The sequence below is a fragment of the Cajanus cajan genome, chromosome 3, assembly GCF_000230855.2.
Source record: "Cajanus cajan strain Asha chromosome 3, NIPB_CcT2T_4, whole genome shotgun sequence".
In the NCBI taxonomy this organism is placed as follows: domain Eukaryota; kingdom Viridiplantae; phylum Streptophyta; class Magnoliopsida; order Fabales; family Fabaceae; genus Cajanus; species Cajanus cajan.
This window is the reverse complement of record NC_138519.1, coordinates 68,279,629-68,294,330: the sequence shown is the minus strand read 5'-3', so window position 1 is coordinate 68,294,330 and position 14,702 is coordinate 68,279,629. Positions and strand designations below refer to the sequence as shown.

Sequence of the window (14,702 nt, the reverse complement as noted above, 5' to 3'; positions counted from 1 at the left end):
TAATATCATTGCTTCAAAAAATTTCGAAAGGGAAAAACAATGTGTTTCAGTTATTGATCTTCGTTTTTTTTATCCAGAATTTTTATCTTTCTTAATCCATATTTGTTATTGAAATTTTTAAGTTTGTTTTTTTGTTTTAACCCTGATATGTTTATGTAAGAAAATTGGTGATTGGATCTTTGATCTGTATCACTTATGGTTACATGTCTGCAAATTCTGAAATGCAGAAGAAGGGATGGTAAAGAAATCATAAAATCATAAATTGATTGATGAGGTGGTGAATTTTGTAAATTCACTCATTCATGTTGAGATTAGATGACTATGGATGACATTTAGTTAAAATGATAATCACTCTTATATTTAAAATACATTAGAAAATATATAAATAGAGGGAGAAGTATAAATTTGGTGCAAAAGGGTAAAAAGATATTGTCATCTATAAAGCAGATTGGTGATTCTATACCAAGTTTGTGTCGGAAGGTGACTAAATTGTTGTGTCCTCCATGCCGTTAAAACTCATGAAAATCTTGTTTTCATGTAGTACAATTGGGGGATACATTATGTTTGTTGGTATTTTTATATCTTATTATTTATTTTCATTTTGTATATTAGGGTAAAGGGTTTCCAATTCTATATAACTTATTGTACACTTTGATGAAGATAATTGATGATGTGAAATTCTAGCCTTTGATTAAGGCAATTGACAATGATATCAAAAACGTCAATAATTAATAAATTAATATAATTAATATTTTATGATATTATTACAATTTTTTTATATATTAACGTATTATTATATTATATAATTACAATTTTTTATTGGAAGGAACTATTAAAGGGAAGGAAAAACAAATATTTTTTTAATTATTTTTATAACAGTTTATTTTATAATATTTATTTTATAATATTGCGAAAATCTAATAATGATTAATAATTATTGAAATCATTTTATCCAAAAATTTTATTTTTATTTTTGATATATTTTTTATAATTATTTTGAGTAGCAATTTTTTGTATATTTATTTTTTAATTATTTTATTAGTAGTTTAGTTTATAATAATATTTATTTATATAAAAATATTTATGAAAAATTTATTGGAGGGAATAAATATTTAGGACAGATTTATTGGAGGAAAGTTTATTAAAGAAAATTATTTGAGAAAAATTTATTGGAGAAAATTATTTAATGGAGTTTTAGAAGGAAGAAATTATTCCCCTTATATATACATGTGTGACACCTCTTGTTTTTAAATCTAAAATAAAGCAAATGAATAGTTGAAATTGAAAGTTGTTTTAAACCATATATTTAATTTATGAAAATTTGAGTGTAAACAATACTTATTTTCTTGTTTGCTATAAGATTATGCAGCAAGATTTTTAACTATATGAGGGTAAAAATACTAATATGTGTTTAGGGATTTTAATTCTTATGATAAATGGGTGGTGAAGAGATATTTCCATGAAAATAAAAAAAAAATTATTTTCTAAAGTGCTAATGACATATTTATTTAATTATTTTCGATTTAAATTATTTTAAAATTTTAAAAATATACTAAGAAATATTAGAGTGAAAACAAACAAGTTTTTTAAAAAAAAAAAATTCAAAGAATAACATTCGGATTAAAATATTTATAGAATGTAATATGAAAATTTTGTAACAAACCCGTGTGTTTCGATGTGTAATTGAAGTTATAGTGTAATTGGAGGGGATTTAAAAAATTTTGGATCAAAATTTGTTATTTTGATATTTTATTAAATAAAATTTAATATTTAAAATTAAATTTTAATTATTTAAAATTTTAAAATTTTCGGTTACATCTAAAAGTAAATTCTTATAATTTTGGAATACTTTGTCTAAGCGTACACTTTAAATTTTCTGGAATACTGATAATAAAAGCATTTTTTTTTTTGTGTCCACTTTTATCTTTTCTATTTTATTTTAATAATTATACATAATTTTAATAAGACTTAAATATGTTTTTAATATCTCAAATTTAAGACAAATTTATTTTTTGTCTTTCAAGTTTAAAATTGTTATTTTTAGTTCCTGTAATTTTCAAAAATATTATTTTAGTCATTTAGGTCATCAATAACATATTTAAAAGTGATTAATTAAGATGTTATGCAATATCAACCGTATTTAATGTGATGTTTTCATTAACAGAAATACCAATAGATAGATTTTATGTAATAATGTTTGATAAATTTCTTAACAAAATGTAAATATAAGGATTAAAATAATTTTTTTTAAATTACAAGGACTAAAAATAATAATTTTAAATTTAAGAGATTAAAAATAAATTTATCCTAAATTTGAGAGATTACAAACATATTTAAATATTTTAATAATTATACATAATTTTTAATAATCATACAAATTATTAAGATAATTTTTTTTAACAGAGGGTCATAATGATTTATTTATTTATTTAATTCCACTAATAAATAAATAAATAAATAAATAAAAAAGCTGAAGGAATAAAGAAATAGAAAAATACAAGTTAAAGTAAATAACTTGAAGTATAAAGTGCGTAAAAGTAAATCAAAATGTAAATCAAATGTAGGACAAAGAATTGTAGAAATGTAGGTATAAATAAGTCAAATCTAACCAAACTTTTAAAGTTTGGACATGGCTCACGAAAAAGTTTTTAAAGTTTGGTCTTGGCTTATGAAATTATGTCTCTAAATTTTCACATTGTAGCAAAATTTATCTCAAATAATTTTTTTTTTAGATTTTGCCCCCAAATTTTGAAAATGTTGTAAATTGTATAATTTGTATTCCTTCCTCAATATTTTGTTAAAATACAAAACAATGTTGAGGTAAGCATCAAAATTAATTTCAGGTTGTGCTCCAAAGCTTTCATTTTATTATAAATTTTGCCCCTAAATAATTATTTTGCAAATTTTGCCCTAAAAATTTGAAAATTTTGTGAATTATAACCTTTCATCACACTTTACATAACATAATTGTAAATGACCAATTTAAATATATATCAATAATTGCATTAATATAAATATCATATATATTAATACATAATCCTTACATGTAGGCATGACAATAGGGCGGAGTGGGGCGGGTTTTATGTTCCCTGCCCTGCCCCCGCCCCCAATATCCACTAGGGGTAAAATCTGGGTATTCATTCCCATCCCCGGCGGGGTTTGGATTTTCCCGCTCCCGCTCCTACCTTTTTATTTTTATTTATTTCTAATAAATATGAAAAAATTTAAAAATAAAATAAAATAAAAGTAAGATAATACAAATTTTTACACATAAATATTTTTAATTTTACTTTATATATATTTATAAATAATTTTTTTAATATATTATTAAGCGGCCCTCAATTTTATCAATTGGGAAAAACTCGAATCCGAATCCGAACCCGAACTCGAACCCGGTAAACACGGATTTTTCCCATCCAAATCGGGCGGGCTCGGGCAGTACCCACGGGGGCAGGTTAGATTTTCATGTCTACTCACATGTTGTGAGGACGATCTATTTAGCGGAATACTCGTGTTTGATCCCTCACATTGTGTGAAAGCTTGTTAGGCTAATGACAGTCACAATATTATGAGTAAGATTAATCTTTGATCTAATGGACTAAGGATATCTATAGTAGGACCAAAAAAAGAAAATATAACTAATTTATATAAGTACATTAATACAACTAATATGAATATATTAATAAAAATAAAATGATAACATTAAGAGTAGAAATAGGTTAGGTTTGAATAAACTTTGTTATAACAATTATTTTAAGATTTACTATAACAATTATTACAATAAATATTCATTTATATTGGTTGATTACATTAAAAAAATTATATAATAATAATATTATTATTTTTATTTAAATATGTTAGTCTATTAGGTATAAAAAGATTTTTAAATGATGGATTATCTTAACTAAATATGCTTTAATAAGTTTTGACTTGACCTTTTTTTTTTCAAAGTCTAACTTGGCTTGAGCCTAATATAGACTCAACTAGAGACTTATATCAATTGATCTAACCTATAATATATACATTGATACACTTCTCAAAAATTAAAATCATCTATGTAATATATATGAATATATGTGATATCTAATTAATGTACAAAATTTTCTTATATATATATATATATATATAGAGAGAGAGAGAGAGAGCATATCAAGTGAGAGAAAATTTATTGTGAGAGATGAGAGGGTTAACTTAGATTAATTTCCTCTTACTTGATTAAACTCCAAATTTTCTCTCATTTGATTAATCTAAGGATTATATTTTAACCCTCTCATCTCTCTTAATAAATTCCCTCTCACTTGATATGTTCCCATATATATATATATATATATATATATATATGACTTATCTTATATGAATATTAAAATATTAAAATTTGCCAAAAACATTATGTGGGAAAAATTTGCAATAGCGTAAAAGTTTGAGAGCAGAAAATACAATTAAACATAATGTCCCATTTGTACGTATTTTAATGGAATATTGATAGATGGGTAGATTTTACAATATTATCGAAAGTTAGAGAAAAAATTTGCAACAATGTGAATGTTTGAAAACTCAAAATGCAATTAGCTTAAATTTGACTTATTTAATTCATTTATAACTTAATTATTTCTAATTAAATTATTTTTAACTTTGTCAATATAGTATTTAATAATTATCTTAATACTAGATAATTATCTACTAATAGAAAATGTGTTAAACATGTGATATGAAATTAAATCTTTTTAGATTATTATATTTTATATTTTTTATATAAAAATTATATTACAGAAAAGAAACTTCAAAATTTATTTAACATTTTTTTAAGAGGCAACAATGCCTTTTATTTTGAGAAGGAAAAACCAAATTTATTAAGATACCAAACTTAATACAAGTTGTGTCAAAGTTTAGTACAAAGATAAATGAAATCACTTTAATTAAGTCCATACATAGTTATAAGCTACTTGTTTATAAACTACTTCAATTAATTTATGGAAGTGGAGAGTATTTTGTAACCAAAATAGTTTACTGTGTAAAGTGCTCTTATATATCCACATACGATGATCTTAATTATAAAGGTGTCTGGAGGAAAGTGGGGAAAGAGTCTGTATGGTGGAGAGATGCTATTGAAGTTAGTGAGGGGTTTTGAAAGTGACTGGTGGTTTGAGACAAATAGTGAATGGAAAGTAGGCAATGGGAGGAAGATGGAGATGTGGCACTACAAATAGTTGGGAGATCAAGCCCTTTACAAGATAGGATTCATACAAAATGTAATACGAGAAAAAAGGAACCTCTAGATTGATTACAAGAGACAACATCTTATGGGTTTTTTCTTTTTTTTTGGTTCATCCTAGGAGTATCCAGGTCGATAGCAGTGACTAATCTCCTCGCTTCGTTACGTTGGAGGCACCTCAAAAAGTGGGATAGCTGGCTCCAAGATTTAACGCGGCTGCATATACAAGGCAGGATTCGAACTCCTACCGCTGAACCACGTTGGAATTACAATATCTTATGTTATGTTATGGGTAGGCACCAGGGTTTGTAATTGCTATAAGGAATAATATAGTAACTCAAACCTTTAAGTAAGAATTTACAGCATGGCTGCACCATGCACATGCTTTCTTTTATTTGTATTCCATGGAGTTTTTATGGGTTAAGTAGATCAGTAATTTTTTCTCTAGGAGATTACATGTATTCTGGTAGCAGTAGCATAGAATAGAAAGTATCGAATATACTGTTTGTAATATTGCTTATGTTACAACTTGTACCCATTAATATATTATATTTGGCCGATAAAAAAAATATTTATGAGAATAAATTATAAGTTCCTAATTAAATAAGCTCAAATAAATTATCGTATCAAATAATTTTATTTTGGTTAAATTAATTTATAAATTCTTAAAATGTCTTGACAAACACAATCATACCATATTTACAACATTATCATAAGAAATGTGCACACATACATGGTCCCACCATAGTAAATAAATAAATAAATATTTTTTAAAAAAAAAATTACTGGTAGAATATTATATATAAACAAGCTATTTTTGAACTTTTTAATATTGTGTTTTTTAAAGTTTCAATTTTACTCATCTATAACTATATATAAAGGGAATACATGAATTTATAACTGTTTTTTGTTTTCACATTTTTTTTGACAATTTTATTCCTTAAATCTTTAAATAATAGTAATAAATAATATTAGAAATTAATCACTTATATAACTACTCAAATAAGTTAATTATCTGACCACTCTAAATCTTATTCACAGTTATTATTTAATCTTAATTTTATTTTATTTTAAAATTTTAAATAAAAAATAGTGACACGACATTTCTTGCCTCCACTAATTTAAATAATAAAGTTTATTTATTTAATTAAACAAACAAGTATAAATAAGTAATTGATAACTTCTATTCTTTACTATAAGTAACAAAAAACACATTTGTTCTTATTAAATATAAACAAATTTTAATTACTTTTATCTTATTTAATGACATTCTTCCTAAAATATCTATAATTTAATACATGATCTTTTAATTGCACTACATTTTAAAATATTTATAATAAGGATAATTTAAGAAGAATATTGAAGGAATAGTAAAATTTAATATAATTAACTAATTTTTGTAACTTATGTAAAAAAAAAATCTTATAATAGAAAATAGAAAGAGTAGTTTCATTCATTTACACCTCTAGAAAATGTAAATGTTAAAAAAATAATTTCAAAGGAATTGATAAATAAGTGGAATAAAGAATCAAATGGTTAGCACAAAATTACCCATTAGACCCCTAAAGAAACAAGTTTTGAACAATGCTTTCCACAAATGACATCAATCTTCAGCTCTAACCGCTTTAAGTTGTTGAGAGAATGGAAGGAGGTGATGTTTGAGCTTCGTTAACGTTGAACGAAGAGGTGATGCTTTCCACAACTAGATTATTAAGAATGAGTGTACCTATATAAGAAGATTATTTTGGGCCTGAAATGGTGACGTGTTTGGTGGTTAAGTGATATAACTATTATGGTTCGTAAGAAAAGAAGTAGAGAGAGGTGTAATTCCTACATGCAAGACCCATTCCTGTGTCAAAGGGATTTGAGTTATTTTATGGATTAAATATCTAAGCAACCGAGTGCAGGGTTGTAGAAAATATACATCCACATGTGTTGAGTCTTTTTCTCTGATGTTATTAGTTGTTGGAAAAATAATTCATATTTTTAATTTTAAATTTATACGAGATTGTTTAGATGTAAAATCATATTATTTATTTTTAGGATATTATTTAAAATTTAAAATATAAAATTTATTTTAATTTTTTTTTTAAATTAAGATGTTAGGTTAATAAATAGATGTTCTTAAGATGATACGAACTATCTGTTCTATAGAGGAGGTCACTATCCTAGATAAGAGAGACGGAGTCACCACCTTAAGTAAGATAGAGGAGATCATATAAAGGAAACTTTGTCAAGTTTCATTGCAAAATTTGTGAGAAATAAATTTTCAAGTTTCATTCATAAAATCTGTGAGAAAAGAGTTTCTAAGTTTTGTGCATAAAACTTATAAAAAAGATGTTTCAAGCTTTATTTGCAAAACTTGAAAGAAGGATTTTCAAAAGCATATATGTAATACATTTTGAGATAATAAATATCCTTATGAATATAAATATAAGGAGTGGAATCATATTAAATAAAAATTTTGTGTGATCTTTTTTATTTCTCTTATATTATCTTTGTGTGCGTAAAGAAAAAAAAAATTTGCTCCTAACAACCGTCTAGTTGATGGTTTTGTTAATAATTTGACCTAAGTACTTATAAATCATTACGGTAACAAGATTGTATGACCCTTCTGTTATTGTCAATGGGATTAGTAGAGTAAAATTATACTTAACAAAATTGTTTGCATGTAAATCTCACCTAGAATTTTGACTTTAAAAAATTAATTAATAAAGATCTAGAATAAAATCTCAACTTTGTATTTATATCCTATGTTTTTCTCTTAATTTTAAATAAAGAAATATGGTACCACCAAATGAGGAAATTAATTAATACATAGAAGTTTTACTTCAACCAATAATTTTAAATTTGAATCTTGAATATACAATTACATTTCATATTTAAAGAGATAACTTTATCGTTAATCATTTATGTTACTTGCTTAAACAAAATTCTCAGCGGTAGGGGTTGATCCACGCTTAAGCAAGGTCAGGGGTTCGAATTCTGCCTTGTGTATGCAGTCGCGTTAAATCTTGAGACTAGCTATCCCACCCTTTGAGGTGCCTCCAACGTAGCGAGGAGATTAGTCACTGCTGTTGGCGGTGGATACTCCAGGAACGCACCTAAAAAAAAAAAAAAAAATTCTCATAATGAATATATATACATACCAAAGGCTGATAAAAAAAATAAAAAAAGTAACACCAAATCAAGGAATATAATAAACACATGACGATAATGGATTCTTGATGTTGGTTGATATACTTATGTAGAAGGTCCGTATCAATAGCAGCAAATCATGTAAACTTAAACCCTAATAGTGTGTTTGGATGAGGAATTTAAATGGAGTAATTCATTTATTTGAAGAATTTCAAATTTTTTGAGGTGAAATATCTTGTTTGGATGGAGAATTTATAAAGAATTTGAAATTCAAGCATTTGTGAAATTCCTTGAAATAGTAGAATTTCAAATTCTCCCAAAAAAGTAAAATTTGAAATTCCTCATATTTTTTTCTTCATATTTCACTTATATATTTTATCTTATCTCATATCTCTTCATATTTTTAATTACTGAATATTTAAAAATATTTTTAAAATTATTAAATATTATCTAATATTAAATTTTAAAATTATTAAATATTTAAAAATTAGTTAATATTTAATTTTATAAAATTTAATTTAAGAATCTCAACATATAAGTATATTTTTAAAATCAAATTTATCATGGTAGAATCAAATTATCATATTTAACCCATAAATTTAAAATTTGATAAATTTGAATTGACTTATCCAAACAAAATATTTTAAGAATGATGGAAATTGAAATCAAAGTAATTCAAATACCAAGAATTTAAAATTCCTTGAATTTGTAAAATTCTTCATCCAAACACACCATAAGCGTGTAGTTCAGCAGTAGGGGTTAATCCACGCTTAAGTAAGGTTAGGAGTTCGAATCTTGCCTTGTGTATGCAACCGTGTTAAATCTTGGAGCCAACTATCCCACCCTTTGAGGTACTTCCCAAGGAAATTAGTCACTGTTATCGGCTCCAGACAAAAAAAAAAAATCATGTAAACTTGGTATTATGGTACCAAACAGCATTAACTTGCACATACAAACATAATGAACTAAAAAAAGAAAACAGAACACGAGCCAATGTGTAAACCACGTAGCAGTTGAGGTTATAAAGAGGTCTCAATACGAATTGAAGAGGGTAGGCAAGGACCACATGGACGAGAAATCCATAACATGTTAAGACTTTGAATATGGAGAAAGTGTCCCCCCATAACCAGCGAACTTTCAGCAGCTTGGCCCATTGTCATGTTCTCAGTGGAGGAGCAGTGATTGCAGAGAGAGACGTGCTTGAGTGAGAAAGATAAAAATGATAACAAAAAAAATCTAGTCTTCTTATTTTATTTCATTTGTCAATTTAAGAATATAAAAAATAAAGGAAATTAGTTTTGATCTCAAGTTTCATTGGTGTATGTGTAATAACCTCTGATGCACAACAAGTGGTATCAGAGCCGATGGTCTGATCAGGTGACCGGCTCGACGGGTATGATGGCTGGTAGGTAGATGCAAGTTTGGGATCCCTTGTGTCGAAAGTCTTCCTAAACGGTGGAGGATTAGGAGACGTGTCCCGCTGTAATGAGGGAGGTCATGATGGAGCGGCAGAGGGGCTAAACCATGAGTAAGCTTTGTTGACCATCATCGGATAATACTCGTAGTTTCCGTTGCAGGGGAGGGACTAAACCGTGGTCCTTTAGCAAATCGTTCAAACAAGAAGATGGACATAGGTTTATATACACACAGTTGTCTCCATTGGTTGAGAAGCTTTTTGGGTAATGTCCAAAAATAAATTAACCCTCTGGGTGCTCAACAAGATGTAACTTATTGTGTCACCTCATATTTCTTTAATAAAGACTACAAATATTTTTATTGATGACAGTCTACCATATAAAATCACTATAATTTAAACTTTATGCATTTAATTAAACTTAATCCGGGACAACTTTGCATAAGTTGTTCTAGCCAAAAATCGCTAACTCAAGCTTAATACTTTTAATTATGCTAAAACGCATCAATTAATCCGCACACTTTAGTCGTTTCATTGTATTTAAACACTTAAAATTGGTTAAAGTAGCTTAAAACAATAACTTGTTATACATCATAATAATTATCTCTCCAATCAGATGTATTTAATTTTATAAGAGTTAATTACATATACACTGTCGGTGTAAAATATTTTTATACTGACAACTAATTATATCTTTTAATTGTGACATATCACTATAAATATATTTATTTTTAATAGTAACATGACACAATTAAAAAATATAATTAATTATCAATATAAAAAAAATTTATATTAACAGTGTATAAATAATTAACTCATTTTATAATCAGGTTGAAAACATGAAATATCTCTGTAATTTCTTTTTGCTTGCGTGCTTTGAATTGTGAATTTGGGATGCATCATATCACTCATATCAAGGTAGCTTATAGAATACGAATATTGGAATATACCATAATATCCTGGCAAAATTAAATGCAATCATTTGGCAGAATGCCACAATAAAATTACCCTGTAGTGTATACCATAATTAATATTGGTAACAAAGCATATTTCAATTATCCCGATTGCAACATGCACAATAAACAATACCTGAATACTTCGACATGAAAACTAAATTTATCTTTATCATCAAAATTGCCAGAAAAAAAAAAAAAAAAAGTTTGCTCATACTTCGACAGACATCACTACCACAAAGAAAAGGAAAACAAAAAATAGCATTTCTAATACTACAGCTGCCCCTAACTGCTTAAAGCGTAACTAGCGAACCATGCAAGAACAACTGTTTCACCTTACAGTGACATATAACATAGGACCAAAAAAAAAAAAGGATAAGAGAAAAAGACAAGTGAATTTTCAACTAGTCAACATTTCTCAGAATGGTGTTGCTGCAAGATTCACGATGCTCCTTGGTGCGTTCAGAGTAGTACTTCCCTGTCATGAATCCAACTGAACTGAATTTTTGATGACTCCTTCACTCTTGCTTGAGCCCTCTCCTCCAATCTTCTAATTCTTGGTGGCAGACCACAGACGTATTCCTGAGCCTTTCTTCCCTCACCAGAAAGTCCTGTTAGATTGTCCACCTTCCACCTCCCCACCAGAAATTCAAGGATATCAGCATAGTCCTTGGCAGTGTAGACCCCGATGCGCTGGGCAACGGCAGAGTAGTTATCAAACAGGTTGTCATCCCGGCCATCGTACATCAGGTGTGCTGGCATGGCAATTTTCTTCCTCATCATGTCGGCAAAAGCCGTCACTGTTCCATCAGGATCAACCTCAAACAGCTTTTCCACAATCTTGGTGTATGCAGTCTCATGGCGTTTCTCATCCGAGGCAATCATTCCGCATATCTGAGCCAGCTTTATGTCTCCATGCTCCTTGGCAAGCCTGGCTGTGTTTCCATGGGATATGAAGGTTGCCCTCTCTTGAAATGAAGTGTATATGAAACCCAGGTAGGGGCTGTTCTCAGTCCGAGGATCCTATCCATCAATTTCAATCAGTCAAAAAAGGGCAATACTATAAATGTAACTAGTGTAGCAGCTATAAAAAAACAACTAGTGTGATGACTACAGAGCAACGTAATGATCTATGCTGTGTAAAGAATTTCAGGATAGTTGGATCAATTTCTAGTAATCTAGTCATTCTAAGAATACCCTTCAATAGTTCTGTGACATTATGTGAATTTAACTGAGAATCACATTAATGCATCTGGATGCATTTGTCAATCAAATTTATGATTGTATGATTCATTATGAAAATTGAAAACTACAATAGCTGAAGACCAAAATAGACTACAGATGTGTAGAATCTTACCATTCCAGACCCAATCAGATACTGAATTGTTTTCTCAATTTGTCTCATGTCAACCCGTCCACTCAAGTAGAGATACTTGTTAAGAAGATCACCATGTCTGTTTTCTTCAGCAGTCCATGCCCTTGTCCAAACTGCCCAGGAAGTAAGGCTGGCACCTGTCTCATCACGAACTCCATCCAAAGTATTAAGCATTGTTTGGTAAGTAGGAAGGGCTTCCTCTGTGATCATGTCTCCGACAAGAACAACAAAGTAATCATCAGGAATCTCCTTTGCTCTCTCTCTCAGTTCCTTCACTTGCTCTTCAAATCCATCTTCGGAAGGATCTGGCAAAAAATCCTGTGGTTGCCAACATTTTTCTACTGGTTTAAGATGAGTCAAGATGTTCTGCTCAGCCCAATCCTCCAAAGACTTGAAAATCTCAATCTTCTGGGGTGGCATAGAGTGTGTTACTTGAACATGCACTTCTCTGGGAGGCGTGAAAGGCTTCTTAATATTTTCAACCTCTCTGAAACAAATTCAAATGAATACTAGAGCAATAAATTACAGCAGCTTTTCAAATGATCCAATGCTGGTAAATTTGATCTATAAAGTAAACGGTATTATTCATGGCAATAATAATCATAAAACCCCCACATGTAAAGTTATACACCGTTCCATAAACACAAATACCAAATAGCATAAAAATGACTATTTTACAGAACGTGCAGTTTGCACAACATTACAAACTAATCTGAGATAAGGATGAATGGGGAAGGGGAAACGCCAACTTCAATTGGGGACATGGTGGCATATTTTGCAATACAAAGGATAACTCATAATTGTACATGCCAAATATGCACGTAGGCATACCCAATGTGTACAGTGTAACTGTACCCAGCATGTGCATGGCTCACAAAATGAAGTGTACATGCATCAAGGATTAACACAAGCACCAAGCAAAGTCCTAAATGGACAGCTCCACAGAACGTGCCAAAATCATGCATAATCCTCATCCAAAAACCCAGTCAACCATCAAAACAATTTTGATGCAGCAGAAAGCAACAAATTGGAACTGTTTACCAATAATTCTATTATATTCACCTCCAACAAGAGGATCACAATTATCAACAAGTTGACAACATTCATTAAACCATATATATTCATAAATCATGGGCTAAAAAGCAGAGACAGCACATCAAATCAAGCAGAAGGAAAAATAAAGACACCGCAAGTTCTAATCTCCATAGTTGATTATACATATATTCAGCTCGAAACTGAAGAAGAAAGAAGAATCCCAACCACGAATAATGCCAAAATTAAGGGAATACGTGCCAGACACTGCCAACACTGAACAATAAACCCAAAGGAACAAGTTTCTCAAAACGTGAGCTAGATTCACGCGGGCTTGTTAAGAATCGTGACATGGGGTGAAAAAATGAGGGTAAAATGAATGAACATGTGAATAACAGTCATGCAATTTTTTTTCTTCGAAAAGGCTGAAATAGTGAACAGCAAAATTGATATCATGAAAAACAATTCGATTAACCGCATGTTTCGTCACCACATAAAAAATTTAACAGCAGAAATAAAAAGTTGTCGGTAATGAAGTACAATGAAACAGATTTCTCAACCAAATAGCAATCCTCACCAACCCGAAGAAAAGACATGCAGGCCAAAGAGAAAATAAAAATAGAAAATAGTGAAAAAGCCAATGGTGCGTATTGAATGAAATCGAACCACCCCAACCATCATATTACCAAACCAAACAGACCAACAATAATTGAATATCTCCGCAGGTACGCATTTTCCTTTATCGAGAAGAAAAATTGTCAATTTCAAAAGCGCGTCGTTTTCACTGTGGCCACCTTTCAATTCAGGCATCACGCACACACCCACAAATAAAAAACACATTTTTGCGGGAAAAATAAATAAAATAAATAAAAAAACAGCAGAAACAATGATAGGAAGAAGCAACAGTGATGATAACAAGAAAAAGAAGAGAAAGGAGAAAAGGGTAGATCATGGAGGCGAGAATGGAATTGAAAAAGGAAATGAATGCGATTAGGAGGAGAGAAAAAGAAGAGTGGATCTGACTAACTTGGAACCGGAGCGGAGGGTGGAGGCCATACGGAACCTGGGAGATCTAAGGCTGGCCATCTGGGGGAGGGAGAAGGTTTGGGGAGGGAGAGGATTGAGTCTGAGAGCCATTGGAGAGTGTTGGAAGATGTGGTTTCTGCAATGAATCGGAAAAAGGAAAGTGAAGAAGAGAAGAGTGATGTGAGGCAGAAGAGAAGCAAGTGGAAGAGGAACGCGCAGCCACTTATGGATGGTTTATGCGCATCAATTCGGGGATACAACTGTCTTTTCTCCACAGAGAACCCTCCTCTTTATGCTCTCATAATTACCCTATTACCCCCATTCCCTCCTTTAAATATTATTTCACCACTTATGTTTCTTGATTAAAGACACTAACTCCATCTCTTAATTCAGCAAATATGTGATTCAAAATTTTTATAGAATTAACCAAATGAAAAAGAGTTATATATTTTTACTAAAATAAGTGTTATATATATATATAAGAAAATTAAAAAAGTAGTTAATATAGATAACAATAAATTTATCTTTTTATATATATGTATAAATTATATT

The 14,702-nt window shown here is 29.4% G+C and overlaps 1 protein-coding gene across 2 annotated transcripts; it reads right to left on the bottom strand.

Moving 5' to 3' along the window:
• Positions 1-10,861: 10,861 nt before the first annotated feature.
• On the bottom strand, positions 10,862-14,400 carry LOC109791669 (stearoyl-[acyl-carrier-protein] 9-desaturase, chloroplastic). 2 transcript variants are annotated; one of them, XM_020350992.3, is made up of 3 exons: positions 14,152-14,400; positions 12,075-12,579; positions 10,862-11,740 (listed from the first exon to the last, which is right to left on the bottom strand). In XM_020350992.3, the coding sequence occupies exons 1-3, from the start codon at positions 14,259-14,261 to the stop codon at positions 11,180-11,182; spliced, it is 1,176 nt and encodes a 391-aa protein (XP_020206581.1). In that variant the 5' UTR covers positions 14,262-14,400; the 3' UTR covers positions 10,862-11,179. The 2 variants fall into 2 exon arrangements, with proteins under 2 accessions (XP_020206581.1, XP_082927271.1); XM_083071145.1 differs by lacking the exon at positions 14,152-14,400 and adding an exon at positions 13,665-14,089.
• Between the last annotated feature and the right edge of the window lie 302 nt (positions 14,401-14,702).

Bases quoted from the DNA above. Each gene is read 5' to 3' on its own strand.
- LOC109791669 (XM_020350992.3), bottom strand. From the start codon at position 14,261: ATGGCTCTCAGACTCAATCCTCTCCCTCCCCAAACCTTCTCCCTCCCC. The intron at 12,580-14,151 runs GTTAGTCAGATC...AATTTGTTTCAG, and splicing joins ACCCTCCGCTCCGGTTCCAA to AGAGGTTGAAAATATTAAGA. The intron at 11,741-12,074 runs GTAAGATTCTAC...ATTGATGGATAG, and splicing joins ATCTGATTGGGTCTGGAATG to GATCCTCGGACTGAGAACAG.